At 36.3% G+C, this 20,767-nt stretch overlaps 1 protein-coding gene across 1 annotated transcript in view; it reads right to left on the reverse strand.

The window, feature by feature from the left end:
* Positions 1-20,767, reverse strand: part of LOC139741556 (ribonuclease 3-like) — a 42,633-nt gene that overhangs the window by 13,266 nt on the left and 8,600 nt on the right. Inside the window, exons 7-13 of the mRNA XM_071652132.1 lie at positions 19,851-20,009; positions 13,741-13,822; positions 12,899-13,128; positions 6,819-6,943; positions 5,945-6,152; positions 4,117-4,224; positions 3,192-3,333 (exon numbers count right to left, since the gene is read on the reverse strand). Coding sequence (XP_071508233.1) covers positions 3,192-3,333; positions 4,117-4,224; positions 5,945-6,152; positions 6,819-6,943; positions 12,899-13,128; positions 13,741-13,822; positions 19,851-20,009 — 1,054 coding nt within the window. The remainder of the gene's footprint in view (positions 1-3,191; positions 3,334-4,116; positions 4,225-5,944; positions 6,153-6,818; positions 6,944-12,898; positions 13,129-13,740; positions 13,823-19,850; positions 20,010-20,767) is intronic.

Consider the following 20,767-nt stretch of genomic DNA (forward strand, 5'->3'; position numbering starts at 1 on the left):
GAATTTGAAACAAGTACCCAAGCTCCAAAATTCTGACATTGTTATGTTAAGAAGTCCAAAGGGGACAAGGCATGAATGAATTAATTTGTTAAAGAAATTATTTTTTCCGACACTTTTGTTAAATTACACATCAGCAGTGACAAATTGAAGAAAATTCACACCTCTACTACTATAAAATTGTAGTCACCTACAGTGAACTACGGGGATCAGTAAAATTCTTGCCTGTTTCCAGAGTATGGGATAGACCACATCATGTTTGCACCCTGCTACTTACAACAAGTAAAACGAAATCTCTTATGGGATATGAATCGGAGTTGTGACCTCATTCTATGTGGTATCTGAGGCAAAAAGTGTTAAGCCTTGAATTTATATCATATCTCACTTAGTTCACACTGGGCCTTTTGTTTGCACCTTGACATAATGGATCATAGTCTTGACTTTCAAACAGAGCTCCCAAGTTCAAATCCTGCCATGTGCTTAACCCTAACTAGGCCGGGCTATTTAGGTAGATCATAGAGCTGGAGGGGCCTCCCAGGCCCCCCTCCAGATCTCGGCTGTCGACCGCGCGATCGCAATGAAAATTGGCACACACATTGCCTATGATGTAATCTAAAGTACCATGAAGTAAAATTTTAAGAAAATTATCATTTATGCTAAATTATGGTAATTTATGCATAATGATGCATGAAATCAGACAATTTGGTATAAATCACTAAATAAAGCTCAAAATGGGCTTTTTTTGTGTAAATATTCTTTTCAGTGTCCTGAGCAAATAAAAGAGAAAAACATTTTGCCATCAGAAAAAATTTCTTAAGTATTTTATTGCTTTTTGAATTTCTTTTGTATTTCCTTGTTTTTTTGACTTTATGTTTTTCATTATTGTTTAGATGAAACTTGTCTGCGACATTGTTTCGAACAAGAAAATATGCTATTGATTGATTTTAATCAATAAAACCCCCAAATAATCATGCTTTTATGAAATTTGCCTGTAAGCACAGTTTGCATTGAAATTGTACATGAATTCATGTTTTTGAGCAATTTTTGGTCTGAAATGTACATACATATTTATGCGCAACTTCGGAACCGAGCGCCCGGGCGTCACAAATTTGGTGTCAAAAGATGCAGGAGACTTGAAGAAAAAAGAATTGGGCTTTCAATTTTTTGTGAGATACCAAGAAAACACTAATGAAATAGTACAGAACATACTATTTTAAGAAGACTTCAAAGTTTATTTGATGAAAATCGGGTTTGGAATGACTGAAACATCCAAAAACAAAGTAAAACAAAGCGATCGTAATAAAAGGTGGGTCCCACACTTTATTAGATTCGCTCTGTTTTGGATATCTCAGCAATTTCAAAACCGATTTTCAGCAAATGAGTGTTGAATTCCTCATAGAATCACATGCTCTTTCATATTTCATAAGAGTTTTCTCATTATCTCACCAAAAAATGTTAGAAACTTGAAATTAGGTCTCAACCCAAACTATATGTAACCGGTGACAACGGTTTCAGGGAAAAGTCGGGAATTTTGAAAATTCATTTTTTCACTGAATCACATTGCCCATTTCCTAAGCTTTGCATTGATATAAAACACTTGTATTCTTCGGCACCATAAGTGGGCATAGAAAGAGAAATAAAATGCACTTTTTAAGTTGTTAGCCTGACAAAATTGCGAGAAAACAGGCTTTGAAGATTCACCTCTTTCTCAAAGACAATGTCCGAGCGGCGATGGGGAGAATCACCCATCTGTACAATGGTGCCAATCGATGTTAAGCTCCGCCTCTAGCAACCCCATCGCCTTCCGATTGGCTCACTGAGAGAGTCAAATTTCCCGGGCACCTTCCTCGGAGCTCAGCATATGGAGCCGAAAAACAAAGCTTTTCGCTCGGGTTTGTTTACCAGTACGTCTTTCAAGATGGCGAATACAATAATTGCACGTATGGTGTACATGTACATGTGTATGGTGCACGCATTACGCAATGGCATCCACACGCCATGACCGTGTGCATGTAACAGGAGCGGTGGCGAATCCACACATTTACAAATCGCGTTTTCATTGTGGTTGATTTGTCTTTATCATTGGCGACCCTTTTGAAGGCAGAAAATTGCTAGTGCTGGCAAGGGTCACGCTTCCTGTTTGTTTTGCTTTTAGAAGACATGCATATGTTGCTTTGTTCGGTGGTGCTAATTAAATTAAAACAAACAAACAAACAAACACGACTCGTTAGTTTGGTGCGATCTTGACGTGCAGTATTTGAATATAATTGGTCACATGTGACCGCTCCTTTCCTTTCATCTACCTTCCATTGAGTCAGTCTGCTGTCATAATTTTTACTACATGTACAAGTAGACAAATTTAAGAATATTTAGTTTTCTTTTCACACGATTATGTCATACTACATGATTTTTGTTTCACTTCCGTTGTCGAACATTGCGGTACAATAGTTTGGATAGAAAGCCAAACGAAGAGCACGCACTACAGAGCGAGCGTATATAAACCACTATAGCAAGAACAATGGAGCATGTAATTGTGCACGCGTGGACAAAGCATTCCCCAAACGCTGCAACTGGTGTCTCCGAAAGCCGAATTATGTAAATGTATGCGACGCACCAGCCAATCGCATGCGAGACCCTGCGCCGTAGCAACACTGGGGATATTGGCGCGGCGTTCGAAAGAAGCTCGATACTGACGAGTGCCATCCAACAAAGGGTGCTTAAAATTCCATTTTCGATAGGAAAAACTTACAAATGTAGTCTTATGCTGTGAAATTTAGTGTAGATGTAGAAAACATATCAAAGATTCGATTTCTGCAAAAAACCTAAATCGACAAAAATAATGGTCAAAATCTTTGTACCCCGCCTAGGAGGGAATTTGCTCTTGCGACTTTTGCCTGAAACCGCTGTCGCGGGTCACATATGATCCCTTTAATGTCCAGAAATGAAGTGTTTTTACCATGATGCCACTATCAACCAGGGGGTAAAAACAGGGACCTGGCAATGTGGTAATGAGATTGGCAGGGACCTATGGTAAAATAGTACGAATACTGAAGAGACTGCCCTGGATAGGTATTAACGACCATATTATTATTGTCAGTATCAAACCCACGTCTTGGCTCATGAGGCAGATAAGCTATATAGGCAGATATGCTATAAGCTTCATTGCCCTTTGCAATAATCATCAAATCACTTGCCTTTCTTTCTTTCCTTGGCAACAAACTTCTTGTGTTCTGTCACCTCCAGCTTGCGTCTAATGCCACAGTTGTAGAGGGAGTTTCTCACATGGTCTGGATTGGTACCGAAGTACAGCTTGTAGGATGGGTGTGTCAGAGCATACTGGGTCACAAAAGAGTTGACAGAAATATCTGTTGACAACTTTGACTCCTGACTTGGCAGTTTTTGGCTGCAGAATGATTTTTGCTGTTGTGTTCTTGCTGCTGTTGTAGGTGTTTGTTTTGTTTTGTTTTTTGTTTTTACTACTGATATCATTGACCTCACGGAGAAACAAACTGTTCGCTTTTAATTGAGGTCTGTGAACCGAAGTAAATGACAAAAATATATCAGTACTCATACTCCCAGAGGGTGAAGTTCTCATAAGTTCTGAAACAAGCTTGCTGTCCATTGTTTAGTTAAAAGCAAATCAATAAGGTACAAGTTAACTCCATTGAGCTGTGGCATCATACCTTCTAGCTCAGTTAAACAGTGCAGTTTTCTTCTTCTTTCGTATGACTTGTGTGCAGATAGGAAACCTAAAGATGTACAGTGCACAGGATAGTACAGATATCCGTGCAGTGTCAGACAGATTGCCATAAAAAAACTACCTAGCACTTTCACTGATCAAATTGAATCTTGTTGCACTACTGGCACAAACATTAATTGGGGTACAGTGACAATATCTACACATGTAATACTTTTGTACCTTTTGCATGACCTCAGTCCATGCTGTGAATCATATGATTTTGCAGTCATTTCACACATTTTAAAAGGGCACCATATCATGCAGCTAGAAAAAGGCCATAACTCACACTCTTAATATGCCACTAACTTTTCACCTAGTTTACAGTGCCACAAAAATATCCAAAAATGCTGAAGATGAACACAAGTGGCAATGGGTCTTACTCTGAGTAGCATGGGATCCTTGAACTTGTAATCCAGAGCCTTGTACAGACTTGGCAGACAGGCAAAGTAGCGCAAGTGACTCACCAAAACAGGCAGCATTAAGGCATGCTAGTTGCCATAGAAACAGAAAGGAAAGAGACAGAACATAAATACAGCTGCCAGCATGACTGGACATAGATCTCCACTAGATGTGATCACATGCACACTAAATCTTGCTTTAACTTCAACTGTGATCCCACATCATTATAACCCGTCGAGGATGAGTCCCGAGTATACTTGGGCTGGTGTCTACGGAGATGCGTGTTGCAGCAAAATCAGTCCGTTCTCAACAGGTTAACACATGTAAAACAGAGTAAAATCAGATACCCAGAAGATATGCATATCAAACACACACAAAGCAAGTTATTTGCAAATACCAGCTGAAATGAGTTCATGATATCATCATCTTAATACAACTTGCCATAAACTGTAAAACCAGAAATATTTGTGGCATGAAATTTTTCTGAATTGTCACTGGCATTCAATGCATATTGCATGCATTCTAATATTTCTTCTACCAAATTTGCAAAAAAATCATGCAAAATTCCTAGTTTTACAATAGCTTTTGCATGAAATCTTGAAATTATGAAGGTTTTTTTTGGGTCAAACACAATTAAGCCTAAGTCCAAAATCATACTATAACTAACTGAACATCATTTTGAAGAGATTCATTATGTTGGGGATTTAAGGACTTTAACTTGACTTTGACCCATTCATACATTTATGCATTGAGTAATTTTCATGGTACGGGTATGGAGAAAAAGTGCAATTTCGGTACTGAATAGTAAATTGTTACCATGTTCATCTGGCCTTTGACCCTAAAATTCATAAGATAATCACTTTCAGGTAGAACATGCATAAATATGCAGTAAGTTTCACGATAAATTGAGCCACTTCCGAGATATGGAGGAAAAAGTTAGTTCAGAGCTTTCACTTGATCTTTGACCTTTTGACCTTTGAGGCAAAAAAAGAAAAGAAAAGAAAAAACTCTCCAGAGAATTTCTATTAGGTTACACATGCATACACCAAGTGTAAAAAAAAAAAAAAAAAATCCTGCCGGCATTGCACGAACATGAGGGAAATGGTAAAATTTTGAAGTGTTGCACTTGACCTTTGACCCCTGACCTTTGACCCCATGAACCCTACATTCTCTAGATAATCACTGCGAGTCAGTACAAAAATGTGATATTTCACATTTTTATGACAAAAATTCAATTTTGTCATGATTTTGATCACATTCAAAGGAAAAGAATTTATTTTTATTAACATTTAACTATTGCTAAAGTATATTGAGTAATTTAAGTTATTGTAGAGTTTGTACTTATGCTGAATAATGTAAGGTTATATACACTGTATATCTGTTTTGGTATGATAATTATGAAACAATATGTTATGTAAGGTGCTTAGAAACTTTGTATGAAGCACAGTAAGAATGTTTATTATCATTATTATTATTATTATTATCATTATTATTATTATTATTATTATTATTATTATTATTATTATTATTGTGCGGTGATGACATCATATGCTCACCCATTCACATATATGCACATGCAAAAGTTGGGGAATCTTTAGATTTTCATAAATTTGTCAAACTTTAATTCAATTTTGATAAGATTATCACAGTTGTGCTTGTAGCAATTTGCTTTTTCATCTCACACAACTTGTAAACTAAACTAGAAATAAATTTCCCTTTAAGAGATAATTATAATGGACATGAGAAAGCAGCTTTCACAGGATTTCAAAATGACACTAAAATTTGTAATACAACAAGGCTCCTCCTCACCTGGCACATGTCAACACCAATCCCTGTTGATAGGATACCCTCACTGCTGATCTCTGCCGTCACCTCGTGAGTACGACTGTTTTTAAGGCGGAGCTCCTGCAGCTTCTCTTCCTTCACCTTCAGCTTCTCTTTGTCTGCTCGGGTCACTGTGGGTTTGTTCAGCAGAAGGTGACGCAGCCTGGTATAAGACTTCAGCAACTTCCGATACCTGAATGATACAATATCTCAGACAGGTAGGTTCATGGTTATAATGTAAAGTTTAGTCAGGAAGCGAAGAATGATACCAGAGGAGACGAGCAGGACAGGTGAACACATAAACAGAAGATGAGTAGTAGTACACATACACAGAAGATGAGTAGTAGTACACATACACAGAAGATGAGTAGTAGTACACATACACAGAAGATGAGTAGTAGTACACAGAAATTATTAAACAGAGAATGTATTATGAAAACAAAAAGAGAAGTAGTAATATGTTGAAAACAAAAAGAGAAGTGCAGGAGTAACACAAAAGAAAGTAATTAGAGGGTAAACAAAGTGCATACACAGTTTGGAGTAATGAAGGTACATATAAGTCTCACTGTGAATGAAAGATAATTCATATGTATGACAAGAAATTAGGGCGGAAACTATCATCATACTGGTAAACAGAAGATTACAATACAGTAATCATATCATCACAAGGAAGCTTCAAAGCCAGTTTGTATTAGTAGGACAGAAATATATCAAGATATCCACAAAAGAAATAAAGTAGCTGGAGAAGGAAAACAAGGGGAAAAGGGGAAGCAGCAAATAAAGCAACTAATAACACTTTCATATCAAACAGTATACATGGAGGGGTATGTCTCAAAGGAATATTATGATTTTTACTTACTCAGGGTCCCCAATGTAGGACAGTTGAGCAGGACGGACACCAAAGTGGACAATGACCGGAAAAGTGACCTTCTCAGGATCTCTTTGATCACGGTCTAACTGGTCTATCCTGATAGACGAGGGTTTCTACGGAATAACCAAGTGACAATAACACAAAGTTGAAGTCGACATTGAAGTTTATTAGCATCTATGTATTTACATGTTTACATGGCATAATGCATGGCAACACTAAGGCACATGCATGAATACAGGATAAGAAAAAATAGAAAATAGCATTATGAATGTTAATCAAGTCTGAAACCTGTCTTGTACACAGGTTTTAAAAATGTAATACAGCTTTTAGTACAGTACAATGACTAGCTCCTGTTTGAAAATACATGAAACATAAACATATTTACAACTATTTACATCATGATATATTTGAGTTGAAAACTTGATAAGTATGAATTTTGACAGCTCCTGACAGGGTAAACTACTGCTCCCGAAAGCTACTAAATTTGTTCTGTGTTCTGCATCTTTTTGTGAGTGGTTCATCATGTAAACATTTTTGGGACTATTGCCATCCACCAGGAGACACGTCATGATATTCTTTTGCTGTGACTGGCCCTAGTTGGGCAGTAACTTCTTGTACCATTTTGGACCACAAATATCAGAAACAGTGCCTCAGTCCCACATGCTCACTTTTTATGCTGTTTGTTGGAGTGTTCCCTGATGGCTTGGGATTTTGTACCAGCACTTGCCCACGCTTTGGCTTTTGAGGTGTCAATACAAGCAACCTCTGGTGGCGTCTCATTGAGCTTGATTACCTGCTAATCCCCAGACAATAGACAACCATCTCCATTCAGGACAGCCTTTGTGTCTTCCCACCATGTCATCTGGCGCCTCCTCTGTAAAGACCAGGTCTCAGTCAATAGACCGGAATGACTCCGCCCTTGTGCAAGAAGTCATAAAAGACATACTTCAAAGCAAGAGTTTCCTTTCTTCAGAAAAACAGCAGGCATTGATCATGGAGCTGGAAGTCAGCAATAATGAGAAATCCAGGCAGATCAGCGACCTCCAAAGGGACCTCAGCAAGCACAATGACAGGCTACATGCCATGGACTTGAAAATAGATGCCCAGGAACAATACTCGCTGAGAAATTGTGTCAGGCTCTTTGGTTGCCCGGAAAGACCAGGGGAAAATACCGACATCACTGTGCTGAAAGTGGCTAGCGAGCATCTTCAAGTTGATCTGAAGTTGGACGACATCGAGCGCTCCCACAGGGTTGGTATCAGAAAGGAACATCCCAACAAGGACAGTCCAAGAGGCATTATCATCAAATTCAAGTCATACAGAAAGCGACAAGAGTTCATCTCAAAGCGACGTAAACTGAAAGGTCAGAAAATGGCAATTGTCGAGGACCTCATCGCCCGAAATCAAAAGCTGTTGAATGACACTTGATCAAACGTAAAAGTGGACAAGGCGTGGAGCAAGGACGGACATGTCTATGCACTGCTGAAAGGAAAAGACAATCAAACAAAAGTGATCCATAACAATGATGACCTCAAAAAGTTGTGATTTATGATGTCGCTAATATCTCAAAATTAATGTGAAATTCCTGGTGGATTTTGTCCCCCACCCAAGTGTAGGAAAACAGGTTGATTCACTTGACTCACCTTTTACCTGTTCTCTCATTTCTTTTTCTCATTTTGTTATATGTACTTTCTTTTTTGGTTTATCAAAAAGCCTGCTTATGTTCTTTACTCTGTATCTGTTTTTTCCACAATTTGTATTGATCTTTGTGTAGCCAAAGTTTTTACTATGTTGTGTTTGTGTATCATTAATGCGAATGTAATGTTTTGTGTATCAGGAAGGACATCAACATATGTTTTACTATCTAAGGCATGCTGGTACCATGTGACAAAATTTCTATATTGCAATAATTGCACAGATTTAGGAATTCCATCAATTGAATCCTACTTTTTGTATATTTCTAATGAGTGAAACTATAGAAGATATAGATCCTGATGTGAAAATTTTGAATTCTTGCTACTCTTACAATTGTTACACCCCAAGTGAGTTCAATGCTCATTTCAAACATACTGCTGCTTTTAGCTTGATACATTTCAATGCTCGAAGTCTCCAAAGAAATTTTGAGGAAATTACAAATACACTTTTTGTGTTTACTAAAGCATTCCTTCTCCATAATTGCCATAACAGAAACTTGGATTTCTGGCACTCCATGTATTCCTTTTGATTTAGAAGGATACACTTTTGTCAATTCTAATAGGCATTCTGGGCGAGAAGGTGGGGTAGGTTTATTCATATCTGACGGCATCAGATTCAAGACAAATAATTATGTTGTTCAGACAGAAGAAGAAAAATATTGTTGTGAATATTTATTTGTTGATTTTTGTGTAAATGATGTAAAACATACTGTCAGGGTTATGGATAAAAAGCCTGGTTGCAATAATGATGTTTTTATCAATCTTTATGATAAAGTACTCGGTGCAGTTTTGCATGAGCATAAAAATGTGTACATTTTAGGGGATTTTAATATCAATTTACTTAAAGAGTCTTTAGATCATGTTGGACGTAATTTCCTTAATCTCAATTCATCATCTGGTTTATTCCCTGTCATTGATTCTCCAAGTCGTATCACTACTGATAGTGCATCACTCATTGACAATATTTTTACAAAAGTTGTAGATGCTAAACTTGATTGTGGTTCTTTTGAGGTTGATATCACCAACCATTTACCTATATTCTTACTTACTAGCATGCCATTATCAAAAAACAAGCAAAACATGACAAAAATTACACGTGAGATATCAACTGAAAGTGTTAATATCCTTAATTATGAATTATATAGTGTAGATTGGTCTTCTGTTTATACATCCAATGATGCATATGAGGCTTACAATAATTTTTTAGTTTTGTTTATAAGTTTGTTAGATAAGTATATCCCAATTAAGAAAATTCATTTATGTAAGAAAAAGATAAGGAAGCCATGGATTACTCCAAAACTTTTGAAATATATTAAGCGTAAGAATAAATTGTATAAAATGTTTCTTAATGAAAAAAACTCTTTTGAGTGAAATGAAATATAAAAGGTATCGGAATAAAGTGAACAATTATTTGCGTCATGCTAAGAAACATATCATTTAAACAAATAAATCAAAATAGAAGTAATATTAAAGGTACATGGTCGGTTATAAATGACATTCTTACAAAATCAAGAAAAGTATTCCAGAATATTTTGTTTGTGATGAGAAAGAAGAGGGTGATCCACAAACTATTGCTGATGAATTTAATTTTTATTTTGAGAATTGTTGTTCAACTTTATTAGAATCAATGACTCCTGTCAACAACAATCATAATGTAAGGTTCCATTCAAACTTATCTTTCCGACAGTTGTCAAAAGTCAATTTTTTAAAGCCCATAACAGAATTTGAAATATTAGAAGTTTGTAAATCATTAAAGAATAGTTATTCGTTTGATTTTAATTATATAAATGTGAATATTATGAAGCAAGTTATAAATTCTATAGTTAAACCATTGGTTTTTATTTCTAATAAATCATTAGAAACTGGTAATGTTCCAACCAAATTTAAAGTTGCAAAATTAATTCCTGTTCTGAAGAAAGGGGATTGTCATCTCCTTCAGAATTATTGTCCAATTTCTATTCTCCCATGTTTCTCAAAGCTGATCGAAAAATGTTTATTCAATCGAGTGTATACTTTTTTGGGTAATAATGATATTATTTGTAATAGTCAATATGCTTTCAGAAAACATCATTCCACTGCTCATGCAATTATGGATTTACAAGACAAAATAATTTCATCTACAGTGCACTCCCGTTATAACGAACACGGTTATAACGAAATTCCGGTGACAATGAAGTAAAATTTAGGGCCGGAACATTATCAACTCTATGTATCTTTATCGTTTATTAATTCGGTTATAACGAAATTTCGATATAACGAAAGAAAATTGCCGGTGTCGAGGACTTCGTTATAACGGGAGTCCACTGTATTAATAAGAACAATTTTTCGAGGAATTGCTTTAGAGTGGTTTGTTAGTTATCTAGATAATCGCTTTCAATATACATTTTTTGCTAATTGCCACTCATATTACAGTCAAATCAAGTCAAATTTGTTTTTGTTACATATCAATGATTTAACTAAATGTACTCAAAATTTGGAATTTGTATTATATGCAGATGATACAACTTTATTTTACACTCAGTCAGACACTTTAAGTTTAAAAGAAAATTTAGAATGTGAACTGAATAAAGTTGTGACATGGTTCAAAGTGAATAAACTGATTGTTAATTTTGAGAAAACATATTATGTTCCTTTTTATAATAGATCAAATGAAGTGAGTAAAATAGTAGAAAATATTACTCTTATTATTGATTCACAATGTATATGTAAATCTGAAAGTGTTAATTTTTTGGGTATGCATATTGATAGGCATTTACAGTGGAATGCACATGTAGAATATATAGATAATAAAGTTTCAAAGAGTATAGGCATTTTATACAAACTTAAATATTATTTACCTTTATCTACCCTTCTTATTTTGTATAATTCTTTGGTATTACCATATCTTACATATTGTATCCCAGTTTGGGGCAACTCAACTGTAATCAGTCAAAGATGAATCCATTACTAAAATTACAAAAGAAAGGAGTACGTATATGTACAGGTAGTCATTATCTTGCTCACTCTGCACCACTATTTAAAAAACTGTGTATTTTGAAGATTCATGACTTATATATCATTCATACTGGGTTTACTTACTTCCAAAATTTATTACCTGTTAATATATCAGAGATGTTTAGTATGAACAGTAGTATTCATAATTATAACAGCCGCATATGTAATGATTTTCATTTGTTCAAAGTTGATTCGGCTTACACAAAAAGATCTCTTCGCTTTAGCTTTCCCATTGTTTGGAATTCCATACCAAGTGAGATACGTTCATGCTCAAATTTATGATTATTCAAAAAGTCTCTTAAAAAATTTCTCCTGCTTAAATACTGATTATCTAATGTCTCCACCATTTCCTCCAGTTGTTTGTGACATGATGTGTGTTCTGTATTGTGCACGTGTTAATGCAATTTGTTGATTGTGCTATATCATGTTGTATAGAGGACTTTTCCCCCACAAGGCCTCTGAGCCTTCTTTCAAGTTCTCTGTTTATTTCACATTTCACTTCAACTTTAATCGATGGCATAATTTCAGATTGTAAGAAAGAGTTGATTACAGTAAGTGTATTGTATGCATTGTATTTGTTGTATTTTTATTTGAAATGGAAATAAATAAACAAAACAAAACGAAACGAAACGATCATACAGTCATCTTCTACTGTAATTGTAAATAAATATGGAAATGGACTAGTGACTAGTGAAATAACAAATACAACTTCAAATGTAACATTACACAATATGTGCTATATGTCTCGTGTATGTGCACTGTGCTGCCAACTTTAAAGATCCTAGGGTCAAGCAGTGCCACAACTGTTGTGTTCTTGAAAAATGCTCCCTCTACCTGGGTGCATAAATGGGTAAAGTCAAAAGTTGAACATTGATGTGTTCCTCCTAAAGAAGCAGCCTTACTGGAAGTGGAAGTGGAGGAAGAGCCCTGAGTGTGCATGCTAAATTCCAGAGACCACAGTACAGAAACATGTTGCAGAGGCACAGAGAGAGAAAAAAAATCAAAGAGAACACTGCACTTTGCAGGTTTCTCTTTAATAATGAAAACAGCTAGATCTTTCTACATGTAATGTACCAGTACAATAGTTTTGCGTGTCTCCCTGATGTTCTAAACAAATTTCCTCTCATTGATGTGACTATACATGTTTAATAAACTTTCAGCAAACAATGGATGAATTGGCATGGAAGTTAAAGTTGTTAAAATCAATATACCAGTAGATGAAAAAAGGGTCCAGAAGAGAGAAATTCATACCACATAAATACATGATATACGAACATAAGGATATAATTGTGGCAGTATAAAGAGGAGAGAAAACAGATAAAAACTTGAGCCAAAAAGTGAGTATGATGGCAAAGTATGATGGGAGAACAATCCACTTACTCGTCCAGGCTTGGTGGCTATCATACAGCGTAATTTGTCCACATATTGCTGCCATTTGGTCTCACTGACCGCTAGCCATGCTGCCAGCTTGGCCCCATCAATGATTGGACGACTGCTCCTGATCAGATGCTGGATGACATGGTGCATGGAAAGAATCTCTTTGCCATTGTTAGGAAGGATGCGGGCAAAACGGGGCATGAAGTGGTAGAAATGGCATCCATCCTCCTTACCTACAAAAAGTGAGTCCATCACCATACATGTAAAGCTGAACTGAGTGAGATGCTGAGAATTATATCAGTACCATATTACGCTAATCTCATTGGACACACAGATAGCAAAGATTCCTAATACATAAAGTCTACCTACTAGCTTTTAAACACAAGGCATAACAAAGAAGTAAAAAGAAAAAAAATTATTGTATGTATGATTAGCCCAACTATAAATCAAGTTAATTGAACACCAGAACAGCATCTACTCTCTTGACTCTTCTAGGTCTTCTGTTCCAACATTGATGCCACAATGTTGTGTTACTATTCTCAGAGATAAGGCATAACTCAAATGATATTTTGAATAATATTTGATTCACTTTGCAAATTTTGATTTATTTGTAATATCAGAATATCTGAGTTGTCATATCAGAATCTCTAATTTCTTATTCTCCTTGCCCTTCAATGCCTAGATTTTGTCTTTCGAATGTACATCCTGTATTAAAGCTCTTCCTTCTTTCTTCCTTTTTTTTTTGCTTCCTTATATTACAGTATTTTACATGTAAGAAATTTGTCACATGTATAAAAGGAAGTAAAAATTCAGTCCAATTATAATATAAAAAAGAATGCAATCACCTTTGTAATCAAAATCCAGTAGCTCCAAAATTTCTTCAAAGAGAAATTCTGAGAAAAGATTCAGACCTTCAACAGTGAAATTCTGCAAAAGACAGGATATATAAGGGATTATTTCTAGGTGTAAACTATGCTCATAATTGTAATTTTAAGTAATTTTCAAGGTATGGAGAAAAAGTGCAATTGCTGGACATAACATGTAAACTCGGCAGACTTTGATACTTTGCATCTAATTACAATTTTCAATGTGATGACATCATCAAATTAAAAAGCAATGATGTTGATTCTACAGGCTATTGTCTAAAGTACAACATATGCAAATTTGGTATAATATTGAGTAAAAATGACTAAGATGCTTGCCAATAAATGTCAGACACAGTAAGTCATGAAATGAAATTCTACTTTTTTATTTTTAACGGGGATGGTATAGCTTTGGTTGAGGAGGGGATTCAGGTTTTGACTTTTATGAAATAATTAGAAACCACTTTATATAAAATATCAAGAGCATACAATTCTACTATTAGGAGTTAAAGGTTAATTTGATGATAATCAATTTTGAGATGGATGAGTTATCCAAAACAAAGTTAAACAAAATGGTTTTAAGAAAAGGAGGGTTCCACCTTTTATGAGGACCTCTTTGTGGGCCATTTCAAAACCAATTTTCATCAAATAAACTTTGAGTTCCTCTTAGAATTACATGCTCTTTCAAATTTCTCGAGAAGTTTCTCATTTTTTCCTCAAAAAAACTTGGAAACCTGAAGCCCCATCTCAACCAAAACTATACTAACCCTTTAAGTTTCAGAGGAAATGGAACAGCCAACTGAGATACAGCTTCCAGATTGAATGTTGTCAAGTCAATGCATGAATGGAAAAAAAAAAATCATCTCTCATAGACACAACATGTAAACTCAGCAGGTTTTGAGACTTTCCATTGAATCGCAATTTTCAATATTATTGTGTCATCATATTGAAAAACAATGACGCTGATTCAAAAAACAATTAGGCACTTTTCAATTTGCACATTGACACTGGCGTCACCTTGCTATGATGTATTTTTCACGTACTGCGCATGTGTCAGTGTCGATTCCTCGTTCACCACCCAATTTTCGAACGCGTTCACCCCCGTTATCACTGTCCACCCCAATTCACTCGTGCTGCACTCATGCGGCATTGTCTATGACGTCATATTCTTCTTTTGATAGTTGAAATCGTGCAAAAGATCATGATGACTCTCAGCAAATCAGTGCTCAGTTCACTACTTTTCCTATTTAGTTTGAGTGAATATCAATGGTTTAATTACATGAAAGTTTATGATCTTGATACGTCACAGCAGCACCGCAGACATACAAACTACAGCCTCAGGTACCTAGTCTTTTTGCCTACTTTCACTGTCATGCAATTTGCAACTGCATACCCTAGTCCCACACATACACGTACATGTAATGCTGTACGCAATCACGATTCGGTGCTTGGCACCATTTTGCTACCTTACCATGCATTATGTTTTAAAATCCATGTAATTCATCCCAGGATACTTATTTAGCATCTAGTCAAAGACAAAGTCAGCATTAAAAGTCAAAAACAAGTCACAAAGTCCACATATACCCAAGGCACAGGTAATGCACACACCACGAGACGTAACGCCTGAAATCATAAAGTTTTCTCAGCAGCAGGTCAACGTGGGGAGGTGAAATTTGACATATGCCTACGATTGGCATCACAACATTCTCGTTCTCCCATTCGAAAGTCCCCAGTGTCAAAAGTACATGCGTACAACACATCCAAATTTCGAGAGTAATGAGCAAAAAAGACCAAGATACCTGCAAATGAGTGTCAAAAACCTTACTTTACGAAATTCAATTCTTCTTTTTTGATTTCAGATGACCAAATGATGACATCATCTAAATGGTCTGAAGTATGGATACTTTGAATGTTATTGCCAATTTATGACCTTTGGGAATATGGAATAAAAACAGAGGGTTCCCTGTCACTTTAAGGAGCTATGGCTAACTAAACAAAGGCATGTTTTTCCATTATATTATCACTTTGATGTGCACATGTATGCGTGACATGATAGCCTGACTGATATGCACTGTGCAAAAAGATCAGGTGACACTTGAACTTTATGTCCACTAAAAATGATACAGGTTATGATATTTACTTACAGAGATATGATTGATCATTTGACATCATGTCAAATCACAAAATGGCACCCAGAGGTGTCGGAACTAGGGTTGGGTATTGGTATAGCAGAGAGTAGATTGGTGGACTGATAAGAAGATATGCTTTCACGTTTCTGACAAAGTGCTTTGAGTACACCGCATTAGTTTGCGTCTTGGTTCTTGGTTCTTGCTCAATTATGACACAATAATTTTGAGTTGAGTGGGCATTTAAATGACTATGAAATTGCATGAGAATGATTATAGGGCCAAAGGTACAGACAGTTGAATTGCATTAGTGAAATTCCATCCTGATATTGCTAGAAAGTGAAAGGTAATAATATATCTCTTGTGGAAATGAGTTTAATATAATCAAATGCCAATGAGAAATCTCCTGTCTTTGGTGGTCATAGATGCTGTCATTTTTTTTATGTTGTCTAAGAAAAGCATGTATGCTGTGAATGAGCACTTTACATGAGACGTGCACAGTTCGTCGGTTGCCCTGCAGAAGGGCCTTAGCTTAGGTAAATGTTCCCGGCAGAAAGGTCTTAGCATAAAAGTGAGTGTAGCGTAAAAACTATCAAAGATTATTAATTCAAATTCTGAAGAACAGTGTACAACAATATTGACTAAATGGAGATATATTTCTAGCCCAGAAAATTAAGAACTCCATTTTACAGAGACATTCGAACATCAAAAATGTGATTATCTAAAAAAGTACGTTTTTGTGTGTATAACGCATCAGGTCAATTGCCCTTCTGCAGGGCAATTGACGAGTTGTATGCCAGAATCATGCAATTATAAAAGTGAACAAATTGAATTTAAATAGAGGTATTGGCTTCAAATGAATGTATGTTATGGGTGCACAAGGTGAATGTTGCAGTGGACTTTGAGGTAGAGTGAAACTTGCTATGATGTAGTTAAAAATCAAACAGAATGTGGGAATGTTTCTTTTCGACAATATGAAAATTGGAAACATGGGGATGACTATGTTCCTGGTTGTTTGAAGATGAGAGGATGCATTACCTAAGGGAAATGCACCCTCTCACCTATTGACTTCAAATTTGAAATGATTGGATATTTGCAATATTTGTGTACATGAGCATTGTAAATGCTGCCCAAAGGAAATGCATCCTCTCACCTATTGACTTGAAACTTGAAATCATTGGAAACAGTAAAACTGCGATTATAGGCGGATGTGGACATATTGTTCTTTAGGGTATTTTTTAAGAGTTACCAGATTCTGGTAAAAAATAATACAGCAACAGCACAAATTCCTTTTGTGGGAGCCACCCAGAAATATTCTTAAGTTCAATGTGAAATTCTAATTTGGAGATGATTAGAATATAGTGTGGATGAGAGGGATGAGTTTGAAGGGGCCTGAATATCCATTTAACATTTTTGAGCAGCAGAGAAGGCTCCCGCATAGGAACTCATTACAAAAAAAAATACCTTTTTCGTATTCATACCTATCATGTTTTTGATTAGAAATAGTGCATTCCTGGACATTTAAAAAGTTTTTCTTATGGCAATCTATGGCCCACAGGGTGGCAGGAAAGCAAAAAGCCAACAGTAGGGAGGCCAATGACTTTTGGATTCTTTTATAAAAACCAGACAAGTTTGGTATCACTGGCAAAAGTCCCGCCAAGAGAAAGACAATGGTATTAAAATCAGCTAAATCGATAAAAAATTGGTGAAGTTACGATCATTTAACTTAAAAATTACATTTACAAATTCTGCTGCAAAATCGGACCCTCTAAAACAAGACTAGCAGTAAAATAAATGATTGGAAAATGATCCTCATACCTCAAGCTTTCATGTGATACCACTTCCATATGGGTTTTTTTAAAGTCCTTCATATCCCATTCCAAATTTTTGTGTACTCACAGATATAATTTCAAAATAACCAGATTTCACTGTCCTCCCTACCAACAGGCATTTATTTTGGGCCCCCTAATTAAGTATTTTAATTTTTAAATTGACATATGTTTCCTGTGAAGTTAAACTTATTATTTTTTTTTAAACCTGAAGAATATTTGGACCTCGTACCATTTATGCCCCCTAACTAAACTGGAGATAATCATATAGTTTGAAGGAACCCCAAAATCCATTTAAAAGTACTATCTGCAGTAATGCTGAAGAAAATACACGTGAATGCAACTCTTTCCCAAGCCTAGCCCAAGCCTTCGCGAGGGAGGTAAACAGTGCAAGTGGTGCAGAGCGGCTACAGCTATGACGTGACACAAATTTTTACCTTGAATTTTATTGAAGGCCACACCTACATGTAGTCGTTCTTGGCGACAGGATATCATCTATAAACACTAAATGTAGCACGGTGTGGCAGGGTTAAGGGGGTCCCATGGGGCCCATTTAAAAACCCAAGTTGGATAGCTGCTTCTTGAGGTTAATGAGTGTGGGGGCATCAACAGCTGATTGTGGAAGCCTGTTCCACTCATTTACTAGGCCTGTACTCTTTGGCTATAAAAGTTTTTCCTGATGTCCAGGCGACTCCTTGCTTTGGCTAGTTTCATGGAATGGCCTCTTGTTCTATGATAACCACGAGTGGCAAGTTCAAAATAGTTCTCAATCTCAGGTTATGAATTGTCAATGACAATGTTTTTGAATATTCTGCCATGTTCTGCATGTTCGATGTTCTGTATGATTGGAGTAGACTTTGTCTCCTCTCTTCTTTTTTCCAAAGTGGTCAGCCTTAGTCTTTCTTCGGTATAACTTTAGAGTGAAGTAGAAATATTAGGCTATTATCATAATGAACATGTTCATTTGGCTTAATCGTGGTTTAGGCCTTGGGTCGCCCTCATTCACCTCGCACACTTAACACTAACACTATCGCTTTATTCAGTGTACGCAATGGGTTCCGACTTCAATACACCTCCACTGACTTTGCGTTAGCCATGCTTCACGAAGAAGAGATGATAATACAGTTAGGTCTAGAACCACAGTGGTACAGGTTGAAAGAGTTGAACGCTAACTAGGCAACACGGATGTTTATGTGTGGGACAACAAGCCAGTAGTAGTACACGGCACAAATTGTAAAGGAATGCGTGCGCTCCCACTTTCAGCGAGTGGGGACCTAAACCACGAAACCGCCATTGATTTTGTACTGTATGTGCGACAGTGTGACATTACAAATAATAATAAAAAACTTCAGTTTACAGTTTTATTACAAACACACCAGATTACTTTCATTTCTCACTTCTCATGAACTTTGTCTTTGATGGATGCCTATCAAATGTAACACATGCGATGACGATTAACACGCGATGCATCGATGGCATTCAAGTTGTTCATTTGCGTTACAAATCGCCAAAAAATCGCACAAAGTCAAGATATTATTAATCACCAAAGAATCGCACAAAGGATAATGGTTTATGAATAGCCAATCGCTTATAAGTCACTTATAAATCGCCAATGACGTCATGCAAATCACACCAAATGCTTGAGAGAAATATTATTTGGGATATAACTCGCCAAAAAATCGCACTCGGGATAATGGCTTATAAATAGACAATGGCTTGTACATCGCTTTTAAATTGCCGATAACGTCATCAAATCAGGCCAAGTCGCAACCAGTAATTTCCTTACGAAAGCATTTGCAGTGTTCCGATAGAGTTTTCGACGAATGGGGGCGCCTTCGGCATTCCGGGAACTTTGCGTCTAGATGACAACACAGGTAAGCTAACATTACAAAAAGTTTTGTGTATCTAGATGCTGACATGTTATACGACTAAAATTTTCATGTTAATTGGAAATGGCATGGTTGAGATATTTTATTCACAAAATTTGTGAGAAAGAAAGAATAGGAAGAAGAAAAAATAAAACATTCCATACAAACGCAATACATAATATGCTGTTAGCGCATCATCTAACAATCAGAATAAGAAGGGAGGCCTTCAATAATCTGTCTGCTGCAACTGAATTTAGCATTATACTTACTTCAGGCATGGGTTCTGAGAAAAAGTGGAGCGTATACTCGCGGCCAAAGCGGACCACTTTGCATTCTGGCACCTCATCCAGGCTTTGGTGGGCAAAGATGGAGAAACCTTCAAAGATATACTCTCGCTTGTCATAGACAATGACTGTCTGAGTTGTGGTCTGTAAGAGGATGGGGCAGTAGGAAGAATCTTTGTGACATACAATTTCATCTCTGTTGTCCCTTTTGTGTGTAACAAGTAGGTGCCTATAATATATGCACTGTGTAATGTAATTTGTTTTCAGAGGTTACCATCAATATCAAGCAAGAGATGATGGTGGCCTGCATTTCTCAACTGTTTTATTTGAGATTGCCACATTATCATACATGTGTTTTATGGATCTCCTAGTTTATGCTGCTACATGTAATAATGTTCATTTGTTATACTTTATACCTTACAAGTACAAGGTATGTACGTGTAGCAGGAAATGTTTCTGCCTCTGAAAATGCAGACTAAAAAGCAAATAAGATACATTCTACAAAGATATACAGGAATGCTGCATGTGGTACACAATACATAATTACCGGTAATTGAATAATATCAAGGCCTTAATAAAATAATGCATTTTATTTTATAATTTTACATCACCTAAATGTCGGGGGGGGGGGGGGGGGTTCTCAAATGTCTCCCTTATACAAGAAAAATCTCAAAAGTTCTAAGAGGCATTGTTTTTTCCTATGAATTTGAAGACAGGAGTGATGTTGCCTAGATTAAATTGTTGCTGCTGCAAATGACCTCGACCACTGTACTGTGATAGCCCACCAGGGCGTTGTGTGCAGTATACAACCAGAACCAGAACCAGAACCAGAAGCCTATAAACTTGACAGGATCTTCATCTTTTTAACACGATATTTCTTAGTATACGTAACAAAATGATAA

This window comes from Diadema antillarum, unplaced genomic scaffold (assembly GCF_040938485.1).
Source record: "Diadema antillarum isolate AM-2024a unplaced genomic scaffold, OU_Dant_1.0 seq00000933_RagTag, whole genome shotgun sequence".
Taxonomy (NCBI): domain Eukaryota; kingdom Metazoa; phylum Echinodermata; class Echinoidea; order Diadematoida; family Diadematidae; genus Diadema; species Diadema antillarum.